Here is a 12764-nt window from a genome sequence, read left to right as displayed (position 1 = left end):
GCTTGAGGTTGAGCATTCTAAACCACCATCATTCTCAGCTTAGCCAACTCATTTCTAAGTTACTGGTTAGCTGCATTGTTATGTGGGCTATAGGGAGGTCCTCACTTCAGGCTTCGCTCATTACCCGAGAAAATTTCCTTCTACGGCTTCGGCTGCCTCCACTTAGTTTCCTCTCCTTTATTAGCCAACAGTGGCGGCCTATAAGAATAAGGCTCAGTGGTGGACACACCTTTTCCACTGGATTCTCCAACTTGTTGATTCATCCTATACTTCCTCTAATCTTGCCTGATTTGCCCCCTACTATCTAGTGGGAATAATAGGGGGTCGTGCAAATCTCCTTCCAGGATCTCTTACTCCTCTGGTCGACTAGTTCCAGGTGCTTCCTTCTTTTTCCCCCTATCATTCTTTTCCTTGAGCAAAGGAAATAGGGGAATCATTGGTTCATTCTTAGGGCTTGTCTCCCTGATCACTTCTCTGGTTTGATCATTCCTTGGCAAAGAATACTCCAACTTTAACTTCCTCTGCAGACTCCTTGTTAAGGAACAGAGTCTGCTCACTTCTCCTTTGGTCTTCAGAGAAATCTTCTCCATTCTTTTTAATACTTGCACCATGGTGGCTTGCAAGTCTTCTTTGGTAACCTTGCCACCTAACTTTTCAGATGAAGTCGGGCTTCCCAAAATAGCTGGACCTCGTAGGGAGGGGAAATCTTTAGAGTGATCGGTCATGTTTAATCTTTTTGGACAATGTGGTTGCCTGTACTCTACGTTCCACTTGAAAGTTTGTTCCTTCCCTCTTCTGGACATACAAAATTATCAAGGTCCCACTGAGCGTGCCAAAACTATGTTCGGGTAAGGATTTGGCCTTGGCACAGCTCCTCTATGAGGTTTGGCACTTGCATTGAGGTTGGTTGTCGGGCGATTTCTTGTTACTTGGTGTACTACAAAAGATCAAAGTTAGTTTGAAGGGTGTTTTTGTAAGGCTATAGGCCTTGAGGGTCGTAATCAAAACTAACAAGTATTTAGGTGTGCCATTATTATCTCAGTATAATAGATGTTGAGTAGGTGTGATTTAAGTCGATTACTTACGTCCTAAGTCACTTAAACTTCCTGCTATCAAGGGATCATCATAGATAAGTTAAGTCTGCATTAAGTTTTGTTCTTGCCTTGTAAATAAGGACTTTTAGTTCATAATCTTGTATGTTCAGGATGAAGGGAGTTCATGACCCTTTTAACAATGTCCTTGAATACGGTTTGTTCTCAATGAAAGCAAGTTTCTTAACTTAACCAGATTCGAATGTAAATGGGATTTCTTAGGTGGAAAACAGTTGATAATGACTTGAATATACAATGAAAAGCATATATAGCAATAGATCTACCAAATACAAGTACATACAAAGAGACTTGGGCAAGATTTCACCTTGTCGGGTAAGGTTGAACTTCTTGTAGCTACTTGTCTTTGAGTTCATAAAGGTTTGTATGCTAAAAAGGGTGGTAGATAACTAAGTTCTACTTGAGGGAATTGATACTACAATACTAAGTGAAGGTAGCAAAGCTTTTACAACAGACAAAAGATAGCTTTTCTACTGGTGATAGGAGCATATTTAGGCGACTTACTTAGCTTGTTTTCGTGCATTTATATTGTTAATTCATAGTTGTTTTAGTAGTTTAAGCCATTTTCGTGTGTTTTTAGGTTCATATGGCTAAGGAAGCAAAAAGATGCATTTTGGAGCAAAATTGGACTTGGAATGGATAGCTTATGTTTGGAGCAAAAGGAATGGACGAAATTGAAGGATTCCTAATCCATTGCAGCCACATGCACCCATAATCATTCACACCTTGCAGCCACATGTATTCCTCATTGCAGCCACATTCTTCCATTCCCACCTCAATCATTCACCCTAGCTGTTTTTCACATGCATATCAACACATTTCAGCCATTCCACATGCACTCATTGTCATTCCACTTCAACCCACATGCATTTCCAACCCACATGTCCCTTTAATTAATTTAACCTAGCTGTCATTGCACATGCATTCCTTTAATCACATGCATTCCTATTCTTTAAAACATTCACCCATAACCATACACTTCACCCATCAGATTTCCAACCCACATGCACTTCCCCCTTTATCATTTCAGCACATGCACTTCCCACTTCATCATTTCAGCCACCAAACATCCACATGCATTCATCCTAGCTGTTTTGCACATGCATTCACTTAACCTAGCTGTCATGTTCCCTCTCCCATCCATTCATCTCCCTATAAAAACCATACACACCTCAATTCATTCACACATTCCCATATTCAGAAATTCATTCACTCTTCCATATTCCAGAAATTCACCAAAACCCCTCCCCCTTTGCCGTGCAAATCCACCACTTCCCTACTAATCCAAACACCACAAAAACAATCCATTGCCGTGCCTATCACTCCTGACAAATCCTTAGACCTTGTGATACAACAACGAGGAAGAGAAGAGTGCCTAAACGTTCATACAATTCAAGTTTGAGTTGTTGGAATGTTTAGGTGTTTCTTTGATTTCAAAGTTATGAGGAACTAAACCCCCCCTTGGCTAGGGGGGGATTCGAAATACATGTTTATGCTTGCATTTTGATTTGATTACTTCTAATTGCGTTTCATAAGTTGTGGATTCAATTTGTTTAACTGTTTGATTGATAACTTATTTATGTATGTTTATTGAGAGTGCACACTTAATTTTCATGCATGAATATGACGCTAGAATATAAGTGAGTTTCACCTAATAGTTACGAACTTATATTCAAAGAATGTAAAACTAAACTTTAAAACACTAAAACTTATATAAAATACTAAACTAGACTCAAAGAATGTAAAACTAAACTTTAAAACACTAAAACAAACCAAAAGACTCAAACATCACCCAAAACACTCAAAACTGCCTTAAAAACACTTTCTGGGCAGTTTTGAGCACTTTGGTGAATTTGGACGAATTTGTGCAACAAATTGAATCAAAACACTTATAAACACAAACTAAGACACTTTCTAACTAATTTGGACAATAAAGTAAAGGGGGATTGAAATTTGGACGAAATTAAACTAAATGAACAAATTGTAATTTAAAGCAAAATGTAAATATGAATGTGATGAAATAGAATGGATGGAAAGTTGTGTACGGGGTTCATCTCCACATATGTTATACTTGCATAATAAAACGATTTCCAATTGCGTTTCAATAAACCATGAAACTCATCACCCCGGGTTAATTAGGTCCGCTTAAATTAACCGTCAAGTTTTCCTTAAGTTAATGAATTGGATGATTGCATACGACAACCCAAAGCATTCCCCACAAGTTCCCTACATGAATTGCATAATAGAGATACAAGCAAGAATCATTAAGTTCTTTGAAAACTATAAGTGTTGACGAGGCATTCGTTACTATGATTGCATGAAACTTATGCCAAGAATTTATTTAACGCGATTGTTTATAAGCAACCTCCACTACTTGTGAATATAAGTTCGTAACTATTAGGTGAAACTCACTTATATTCTAGCGTCATATTCATGCATGAAAATTAAGTGTGCACTCTCAATAAACATACATAAATAAGTTATCAATCAAACAGTTAAACAAATTGAATCCACAACTTATGAAACGCAATTAGAAGTAATCAAATCAAAATGCAAGCATAAACATGTATTTCGAATCCCCCCCTAGCCAAGGGGGGTTTAGTTCCTCATAACTTTGAAATCAAAGAAACACCTAAACATTCCAACAACTCAAACTTGAATTGTATGAACGTTTAGGCACTCTTCTCTTCCTCGTTGTTGTATCACAAGGTCTAAGGATTTGTCAGGAGTGATAGGCACGGCAATGGATTGTTTTTGTGGTGTTTGGATTAGTAGGGAAGTGGTGGATTTGCACGGCAAAGGGGGAGGGGTTTTGGTGAATTTCTGGAATATGGAAGAGTGAATGAATTTCTGAATATGGGAATGTGTGAATGAATTGAGGTGTGTATGGTTTTTATAGGGAGATGAATGGATGGGAGAGGGAACATGACAGCTAGGTTAAGTGAATGCATGTGCAAAACAGCTAGGATGAATGCATGTGGATGTTTGGTGGCTGAAATGATGAAGTGGGAAGTGCATGTGCTGAAATGATAAAGGGGGAAGTGCATGTGGGTTGGAAATCTGATGGGTGAAGTGTATGGTTATGGGTGAATGTTTTAAAGAATAGGAATGCATGTGATTAAAGGAATGCATGTGCAATGACAGCTAGGTTAAATTAATTAAAGGGACATGTGGGTTGGAAATGCATGTGGGTTGAAGTGGAATGACAATGAGTGCATGTGGAATGGCTGAAATGTGTTGATATGCATGTGAAAAACAGCTAGGGTGAATGATTGAGGTGGGAATGGAAGAATGTGGCTGCAATGAGGAATACATGTGGCTGCAAGGTGTGAATGATTATGGGTGCATGTGGCTGCAATGGATTAGGAATCCTTCAATTTCGTCCATTCCTTTTGCTCCAAACATAAGCTATCCATTCCAAGTCCAATTTTGCTCCAAAATGCTCCAAAATGCATCTTTTTGCTTCCTTAGCCATATGAACCTAAAAACACACGAAAATGGCTTAAACTACTAAAACAACTATGAATTAACAATATAAATGCACGAAAACAAGCTAAGTAAGTCGCCTAAATATGCTCCTATCAACTGGGAATACAGCTAAAAGAACTGAATCTGGGCAAGTTTTAGCTTTTCTGGGTACGAACTAGCTTGAGAGTAGAGTTTGTATGTTATTGAGTTTGATTGGTTGAGTGTCCTTGTCTCTGATGCTTGTTTCCCCTTTTATAGACGATTTGGCTAGACTGCTTTTAGCTTTGTTCTTGGCCGAGGGCTTCCAAGGGTAGTGAGTCATCATTTTTTTACTTGTAGTGCCACTAGAAAGTGCTTTTTGGTTGCTAGTGAGTTGATCTCCATCACTTGTCACTTCACTCCAAGGCATGTGGCCTATGTTTTAATTGAGAAGGCGCCAATTTGTTACAGGCTTGTCGGCTGGGCCTCGGGCAAGTCTCCACTCATTTTGACATCTTTGGACCTTAGTCACTTGCAAAACCCATCGTCAAATATTAACCCAAACACATGTTATTTGTAGAAGTAGTCTAAAAAATAATAAGCCGGTTGAGAATTAGGTGTATAAAAAAAAATCGATGGTTGACGTAGCTCCATTAATGATCAACCATCATTCATGATCCAGATAAACTATCGTCGACTATAGGTAGTGACGTACATGCTCAAATGGTCCCATACGGCCATGACAAAATTCTCCATTGGGAAGAGAGAAATGGATATGATCCATGATAATGGTATGCTGTTATCCTCCTCCCATTCCTTTTTATTTTTTATTTTATTTATCTTTTCATCGATCAAATCTTCCCTTCAATCCTTGTATATATATCAACTGCATACCAATGCTACGAAGATACAACTGGCAGCTGCATATCCTTCACAGAGAGAGAGAGAGAGAGAGAGAGAGAGAGAAATAAATGGCTACGGTTTTTGCAAGAGGAGCACAGACCATGAACTCCGTGGTTTTCAAGTAAGCATTCCTCTTTATAATCTGTCCGATCGTGATATCGTTTGACATGTGATATGTTAAATATAATAGATGCAACACTTAGGATGTGATCATTCGTACATTCTCACCACATGCGTGTCTTCTCGTGTGTGGCTAGATTCAATTGAGTCAAATACTGACTACTGCATTTGAATTTAAATGTATATGTATGCTGCTTGATGTGGAGTATATATGTGGCTAAATTCGATATGACATGCAACAAAGTTGCTTGTTCTGATATCAACAGAGACAAATCCATCATTTAACTCAATTCTGCTAAGCTAAGAGTGGAGATCGAGATCCAAAATTTTGCATGATTTAATTTTTGAAAATATTTGTAACGTACCAACACACTTTATGAAGATTCAAAAAATAAACTCACGGCGGATTTCTACAATATATTGTTTAATCAAGCTCTAGCTAGCTCAACTTTCTTGTCTAACATATATATACGTACTTGTGCAGGCCAATGAGTCGAAAAGGTTTTCATAAGCAAAGCTCTTCTGCAGATATGGTACGTGAGACGGTGAAGTCTGAAGGTGATGAAGCGAAGAACAAGAACCAAATGGGAGAAAATAATGATAACAATATATGGATTCCCCATGAGAAGACTGGAATATATTACCCCAAGGGCCAAGAGAAAGTGTTGGACGAAATTTCTCCAGGATCTGTTAAGGATATGGGTGTCAATTGGTTTTCATAATATGAAAACTAATTGATTGATTAATTAATTAATTTTTCCCTTTATGCAAATAAATGGACGCACAATATATACTATATTTATGTACTTAAGCCACTTTGGTGAACAAATAATATAGGCTTCTTAGCCAAAAATGGTCCATGCGATTTACATAATTCCTCACATTGGTCTTTGAGATTTGAAATCACTTGAAGTAGTCTCTGAGTTTGTCCACCATCAATCATTTTGATCACTCCATGAAAAATTTCCATTAAATAATGCTAGAATGACAAAAATATCCTTAATTTTTGTCAAATCATTTGGCCCATTGTTTATTAAATTGAAGGTATTTTTGTCATTTTAGTCCTTATTTAATATAATTTTTTATGGAATGACCAAAATGATTGATAGTAGACAAACTCAGTGATCACTTTTATTGATTTCAAATCCCAGAGACCAAAATAATAAGTTATACAAATCTTAGGAACCACTTTGGCTAAAAAACCAACAATATATTGCAATAAGTGGCATAACCTTGATCAATATTTTCGAACTCTTTTGATATATTTCAATGACCCAATGTTGAGAATTAATTTCACAGGTATTAACACATAATTTTGGATAGTAGGGATTAAAATTGCACTATATGCATTACAAAGGAACAGGATCCTCTTCAGATTCTTTTTGTGGGGATCCAGAGGATCAATTAATCGTGTCCGTTCATCGTACATCGTGCAGTGATTAGGAGTTTGTGCGTAGTAAATGGCTTAACATTTTAGTGGGATAAGTGGGTATGTATAGGAGAGTGGCTGGCCATATATGGTTTAATTGGGTGAATAATTGCAAGGTATTATGTGAAATATTATCTTGCAATCAACATGACAATTATTCCTAAATTAAATAGGAAGTTTTGGGAGTTACCTTTTGAATAAAATCAATAAGGGATTGATGAGGAGTGATGAGAGAGATTTGAATAAATACTATATTGATCACCTTTGACTTTTCCTTGATTGATCTGTTATTATCCATTGCATGTGCGTGAGAATTAAGGTGTGCCTCGAAAGTAATCTCATCTTTCTCGTCCAAAAATCCAAATATTAGCTCTATAATTTTTGAAATTATTTTTGGTTCCACAATAAAAAACGACTTATTCCAAAAGAAGAATTTATAACTCCCTGTCACATGCCTTTAGTTACGTATGATTTGCAGATATAATGGAGGGTTACTCATACACTAGCACGCTGGTTTGGGGTTGTTCACGAAATGTTATGGTTCAACCAAAGAGTCTCCAAATGTATTTTTAGATTTATTATTAAAAAATACTCAAACTATGCCGGTTAGTTTCCGTATAGAATTATTTTTTTCCTCTTAAAAATTGTTTTGTTTTAAAGTAATTTGTTTTAAATAACGTGTTATCCGATGGTACAAGATCAAAAACGCTAAAATTTGTTTGGTAAATATTTATGAGCTTGCTTATCTTTAAAGTTTGGGCCTTCTTATAGCAGTTTTTAAAATCTATCGTTGGATTGTTTTCCAAAGATACTTTAAAAAGAAGCAATTATCAAAACACTAAAAAAGTAATGAAAATTTCTCTATACCTACAATACCCCTTTTATTTTTCTAAATGACTTCATCTACCACCATTTTCTTAAACTCTGTTATATATACGGAACATCAATACTCTCCTAAGGTCCTTTTTCTGAGGACCTGTGAGGACCTCTTTTATATAAGTTATAGGATTAATCTTACGGTAAAAAAATTTATGAGTTTATATAAACCTATTACACCTAAATAAAATCAAAACGCGCTAACAGGCTTCACGCTCATCCTTCGTTCCTACTTCGTGAGAGAGGAGCAAAATTGCAACCCGTTCAATCTCAGAGGAAATCTTTTGTCAAGGACGTCGTCCTAACCCTCCCTCTCTACTGCTACGCTCCCACACTTGAAGATCATTGCTAACAGTTCGAGATCGTTCCTAGGAAGATTGTTCCTCCATCATACAACAATCTGCAATTAAAATTAAAAGTGAAGCAAAAAAAAAAGGAAGAATGGAGTCGAGGTTGAACCATCACCACAAAGGAATATAAAATAGAATGGTGCTATTAGGAGAGCATTAGATGAAACCCAATTAAAAGAAGAATGGTGCTCTCGATTAAATTACAGTTTCCGTTCTACTTTTTTTTCAACAACGAGGGGGGAGAAATTGAAATCAATACAACTACAAGGGAAATACCTTTTCGTAGCTTCGAAGAGAATTTTAATTTTCTGAGGGCACTGTGAAATCGGGTCGCGTTGCTCTCCTTCAACGTCGAAAATTTGAGCGTGAACCCAATTTTTATTTTTATGGTGTTTTGATTTTGTTTTAGTGTAACAGGATTATATAAACTCAATAGTTTTTCTACCGTTAGATTAATCCTATGACTAATATAAAAGAGATCCTTACAGGTCCTCAAAAAGAGGACCTTAGAAGAGCACTGCTGATATACGGAAAACCCTAGCCCTAATTCCTGAACTTGCACAACCTCACCTGCATATTTCTCAGTCAATCTCTTTGAACTCTTCGAAGGTACGAACTCAAGCTTTGGACTTTATGGTTCTTGTATTAAAGAGTTCATTTTTCTTGTGGGTGTGCTTTTTCTCTTTTTCTTGCGTGGTGATGTTTGTTCTATAAAATGACTCATGGGTTTGATAAATATTGATCTATTGTTCCAATGAAGTTAGTCATTTTAATTTATTAGTTTTAAGTTCGGAGGAAAGTTCCAACAGCATAAGTTTTTTTTTTTTTTAATTAACTTTGCAGTAATCTTTTGTCATATTGTTGCTTGTATTTCTGGGCACTCTAGCTATATGTAGCATAGTAGCTCTGTAAAAACATAACAATATCTACTAAAATTTTTTGGGAATTTCGCTTGACGAATCAACTTTTGTCAGAGAAAGTAACTTTATCCAACGGAATAAAACAGTTCATCGAGCAAAAGTGGTCAATGTTTTGGTTTTTCAAAGCCCTTTACTTGACAAACATCGTTCGATGAGCACTTTTCTTCATTAGGCAAAGTTTTTGCGCCAAGAGAAAAGTTGGGCACGTAAAATGCCACATTTTGCACACCGAATCTTTCCAAGTTTCATTTGGTAAAGGTATATTCTATGATTTAGGGTTTACAGTTCACCAACTAAAATTAAATGTTTTGTTGGGCTAGAGTGAGGGAAATTTGAGCATATTCAATTCCTTTGATGATTTTTGTTGTTTGCAAAATTAGTTTCAACAATTCAACCGTTAATGTTGTTGGTATATATTTCGATATGGCATATGCTGAAAATATGAGAAACAATCATATAATGAGTGTTTATCCAATTATTCAACAAGCTTTTTTTACAGTTTATTGAAAAAATAAAGTACAAAATAAAAGTTATCTATTTTTGTCTAAGTGAGAGTTGTACCTAGGTGGATATAGGCGGGCTAGTTGGGTGCCTAGGCGTTCATAATTTTCTAACACTTAGGGATTAATCGGGACGGTGGTTGAGCCTAGTGCCTATGCGGGGCTAGGCGGGAATTTTTAGAACACTGATACAATTAAAAGATAGTTGTTTTATTTTTATTTTTTCTTCCGGCAATGCCAAGGTTAAGATAATTTTAAAGAAAAAAAAATTAGTAACAACTGAAAATCTATTTTTTTTTTTTTAAATCAAATAAGTCACAAGCACTTTTAAAATCATGTCTATTTTTATCATTATACATTAGTACAATACTTTTATAATAATATTTACCAAACACCATTATAATGACTTTCATACTCGCAACATTTTTATAAATACAGTTTACCAAACGCGCAACTGCTTTACTTTACAGCTGAAGCAGCACTTTAAAAAGCACAACAATCCCAAATTGGCCCCTTAGTACTACGATATAGTGGTATTCCTCTTCACTTGTAAGTGAGAGGTCTTAGGTTTAATTCTTGCCAAAAACGAATTTGAATCAAATTATTATGGCTAGCCCATTGGGAGACTTGGCCCCCCTCCAAAAAAAAAAACATCCCTTAATATAGATAATATCGTATGTATTACCACTTAGTACTGCGGTCTAGAGGTATTCCTCTTCACTTGTACGTGAGAAGTCTTAAGTTCGACTCTTATCAAAGTTGAATTTGAACCACATTATTGCTAGCCTATTGCGAGGCTAAGCCCACCCCCACCTTCTTAGACCTACTCCAACCTTTGGAGTAAAACTCAAATTTTAGGTTATAAACTTACTCTAACTTGCTCCAACCCTTGGGGCAAATTTAGCTCAAGATTCCCTTTGGATTAGTGGGATTGATCCACCATATATGTGTATTTTTTTAGTTTTATATTTATAAATTCATTAAATTTAACGGCTAAGATTTAATATGATCAAATCCAACAGTACAAGAAAAGATCAAATGGTCCAAATTTAAATTCAACGGCAAAAGTAATTAAAAAAAATTACTTTATGTGTTTCATATTCTTTCATAGTGTTCCACGAGTTTCATAGTGTCGGTTTAGTGGTTTTCAATATTTGTTGGAATCTAATTATTTTTAGGTTAAAATGTTCATAAAATTAAATTAGGATAGTTTACATAATTTTTGTTTTTAAATGTTACTTTAAGAAAAAAAAAATTATCCTAAATTTATTCTTTAATAATATCGGGCTAAAAATTTAACCAAGAAGGGTTGGAGGAGAAAAATTGTTTTTGGGTTAAAAATTTTAGATGTAACCCAAATGTTAGAAATGGTCTTAATGTAAATGATATCATTTTGTTAAAAAAATAAAGAAATATCGTATGTATTAAAAATTTTTAGTTAAAATTCCAAAAATTAAATTTGAACGATTAAAAAACTTAAGTCTCGTTTGGCACACCGTATAAGGCACCGGATAGTACTAATAATACGGAGTACGGTGTTTGGTATCCATTTGTATTAAATAGTCACCAAATTAAATAATTCAGGCTCACCTACTTTATACGATAAAGACCCGCTTGCTTATACCCTCCAAAATCACGGTACAATTGGGACTAGGTTTTGTCGATCGAGGGAGAGCATAAGTAGGTATTTCAATTCCATTTTACATGGAGTGTCAAGGCTACAAGGTAAACTTTTGAAAGTGCCAGAACCCATTCCTAATGCCTACCCAGATCCTAAATGGAGTTGGTTTGAGGTATTCTTTATATTTTATAAAAAATACTTCTAAAATTAATGTAATTAAATATATTGAGCTTAATTACTAATGTTAATGATTTGTTTTTAGAATTGCTTGGGGGCATTGGATGGGACTTACATTAACATTCATGTCCCTGAGAGTGATAAACCAAGATACCGATCAAGGAAGGGAGAGATTACGATCAATATGTTGGAAGTTTGTAATCTAGACATGAATTTTATATTTGTATACCCAGGTTGGGAAGGGTTGGCCACCCATTCTCGACTACTCCAAGATGCGATTCGTAGACCATTGGGATTAAAAGTTCCCATGGGTAACAATAGATTATTTGTTTATATTAGTAATTTGAATCCTCAATTTTCTTATATATTTGTAATATACATTTTTTGGTGTGTTAGGGTGTTACTACCTTGTGGATGGTGGGTACACAAATGGTCCAGGATACCATGCACCATATAGGGGAGTGTGTTACCATCTCTCGGAGTGGAGAAATCGAAGACTCCCAATTAATCATGAGGAGTATTTCAATATGAAACATGTTGCAGCTATAAATGTCATTGAGAGATGTTTTGGACTACTTAAGATGTGTTGGAGCATCTTAAGGGGTCCATCATTTTTCCCAATTAAAACACAACTTAGGATTATGACAGCCTACTGCATATTATATAATCTTATTAAAAGACATATGTTAGCTAATCCAATAGAAAATGAAATCCTAAACTTGGACGAATTTGAAAGTGATGGTGATGATGATATGATTGAGACTGTTCAACCTACACAAGAATGGACTGCATGGAGAAACACTTTGGCTATGAATATGTACAATGAGTGGCATGCACAAGTGTGATTTGATTAAATTTTCTTATGTATGCATGTTATGATTTGGTTATGGTTTGTTATTTGAACAGATAGTGATTTCTTATGTATTGTGGGACAAAGTGTGATTCGGTTATGATACTTTATTCGAACAAAGTGTGACCTAGTTATGTATTTATTTAAAAAGTGTGATGATTTGCTTATGTTTTTTATCACTTACTATTAATTATATGCACAATTGATTATATGCTATCTTATTGTGTACGTAATTATTGGAATGGAAAGTGAACAAAGTAGTCAACCAAAAGGAAGTAGAAGGGTTTGGAAACAATATGAAGAAGATGCCTTGTTGTCCATACTTGAGGAGGCAATTGTTAAGAATTTGCGATGTGATAATGGTTGCTTCAAACCCGAAACAATGGCTCAATTTGAAATAGCTATTAATTTGAAATGTTCTAATGCCAATATAAAGTCAGTTCCACATATTGAGTCCAAAAT

At 35.5% G+C, this 12764-nt stretch overlaps 2 protein-coding genes across 2 annotated transcripts; both read left to right on the top strand.

Moving 5' to 3' along the window:
- The first annotated feature begins 5488 nt into the window (after nt 1-5488).
- LOC148694416 (F-box/RNI superfamily protein) lies at nt 5489-6406 on the top strand. The gene is made up of 2 exons (XM_088699608.1): nt 5489-5580; nt 6064-6406. The coding sequence occupies exons 1-2, from the start codon at nt 5528-5530 to the stop codon at nt 6299-6301; spliced, it is 291 nt and encodes a 96-aa protein (XP_088555734.1). The 5' UTR covers nt 5489-5527; the 3' UTR covers nt 6302-6406.
- A 5254-nt stretch (nt 6407-11660) lies between these two features.
- On the top strand, nt 11661-12297 carry LOC137740686 (uncharacterized). The gene is made up of 2 exons (XM_068480517.2): nt 11661-11763; nt 11849-12297. Exons 1-2 carry the CDS (start codon nt 11661-11663, stop codon nt 12295-12297), a joined length of 552 nt encoding a protein of 183 aa, XP_068336618.2.
- Nucleotides 12298-12764: the final 467 nt, after the last annotated feature.

This window comes from Pyrus communis, chromosome 9 (assembly GCF_041283825.1).
Source record: "Pyrus communis isolate YQ-2024b chromosome 9, ASM4128382v1, whole genome shotgun sequence".
Taxonomy (NCBI): Eukaryota; Viridiplantae; Streptophyta; class Magnoliopsida; order Rosales; family Rosaceae; genus Pyrus; species Pyrus communis.
The sequence above is the reverse complement of the archived record's forward strand: the minus strand, read 5'-3'. Positions and strand labels throughout refer to the sequence as shown.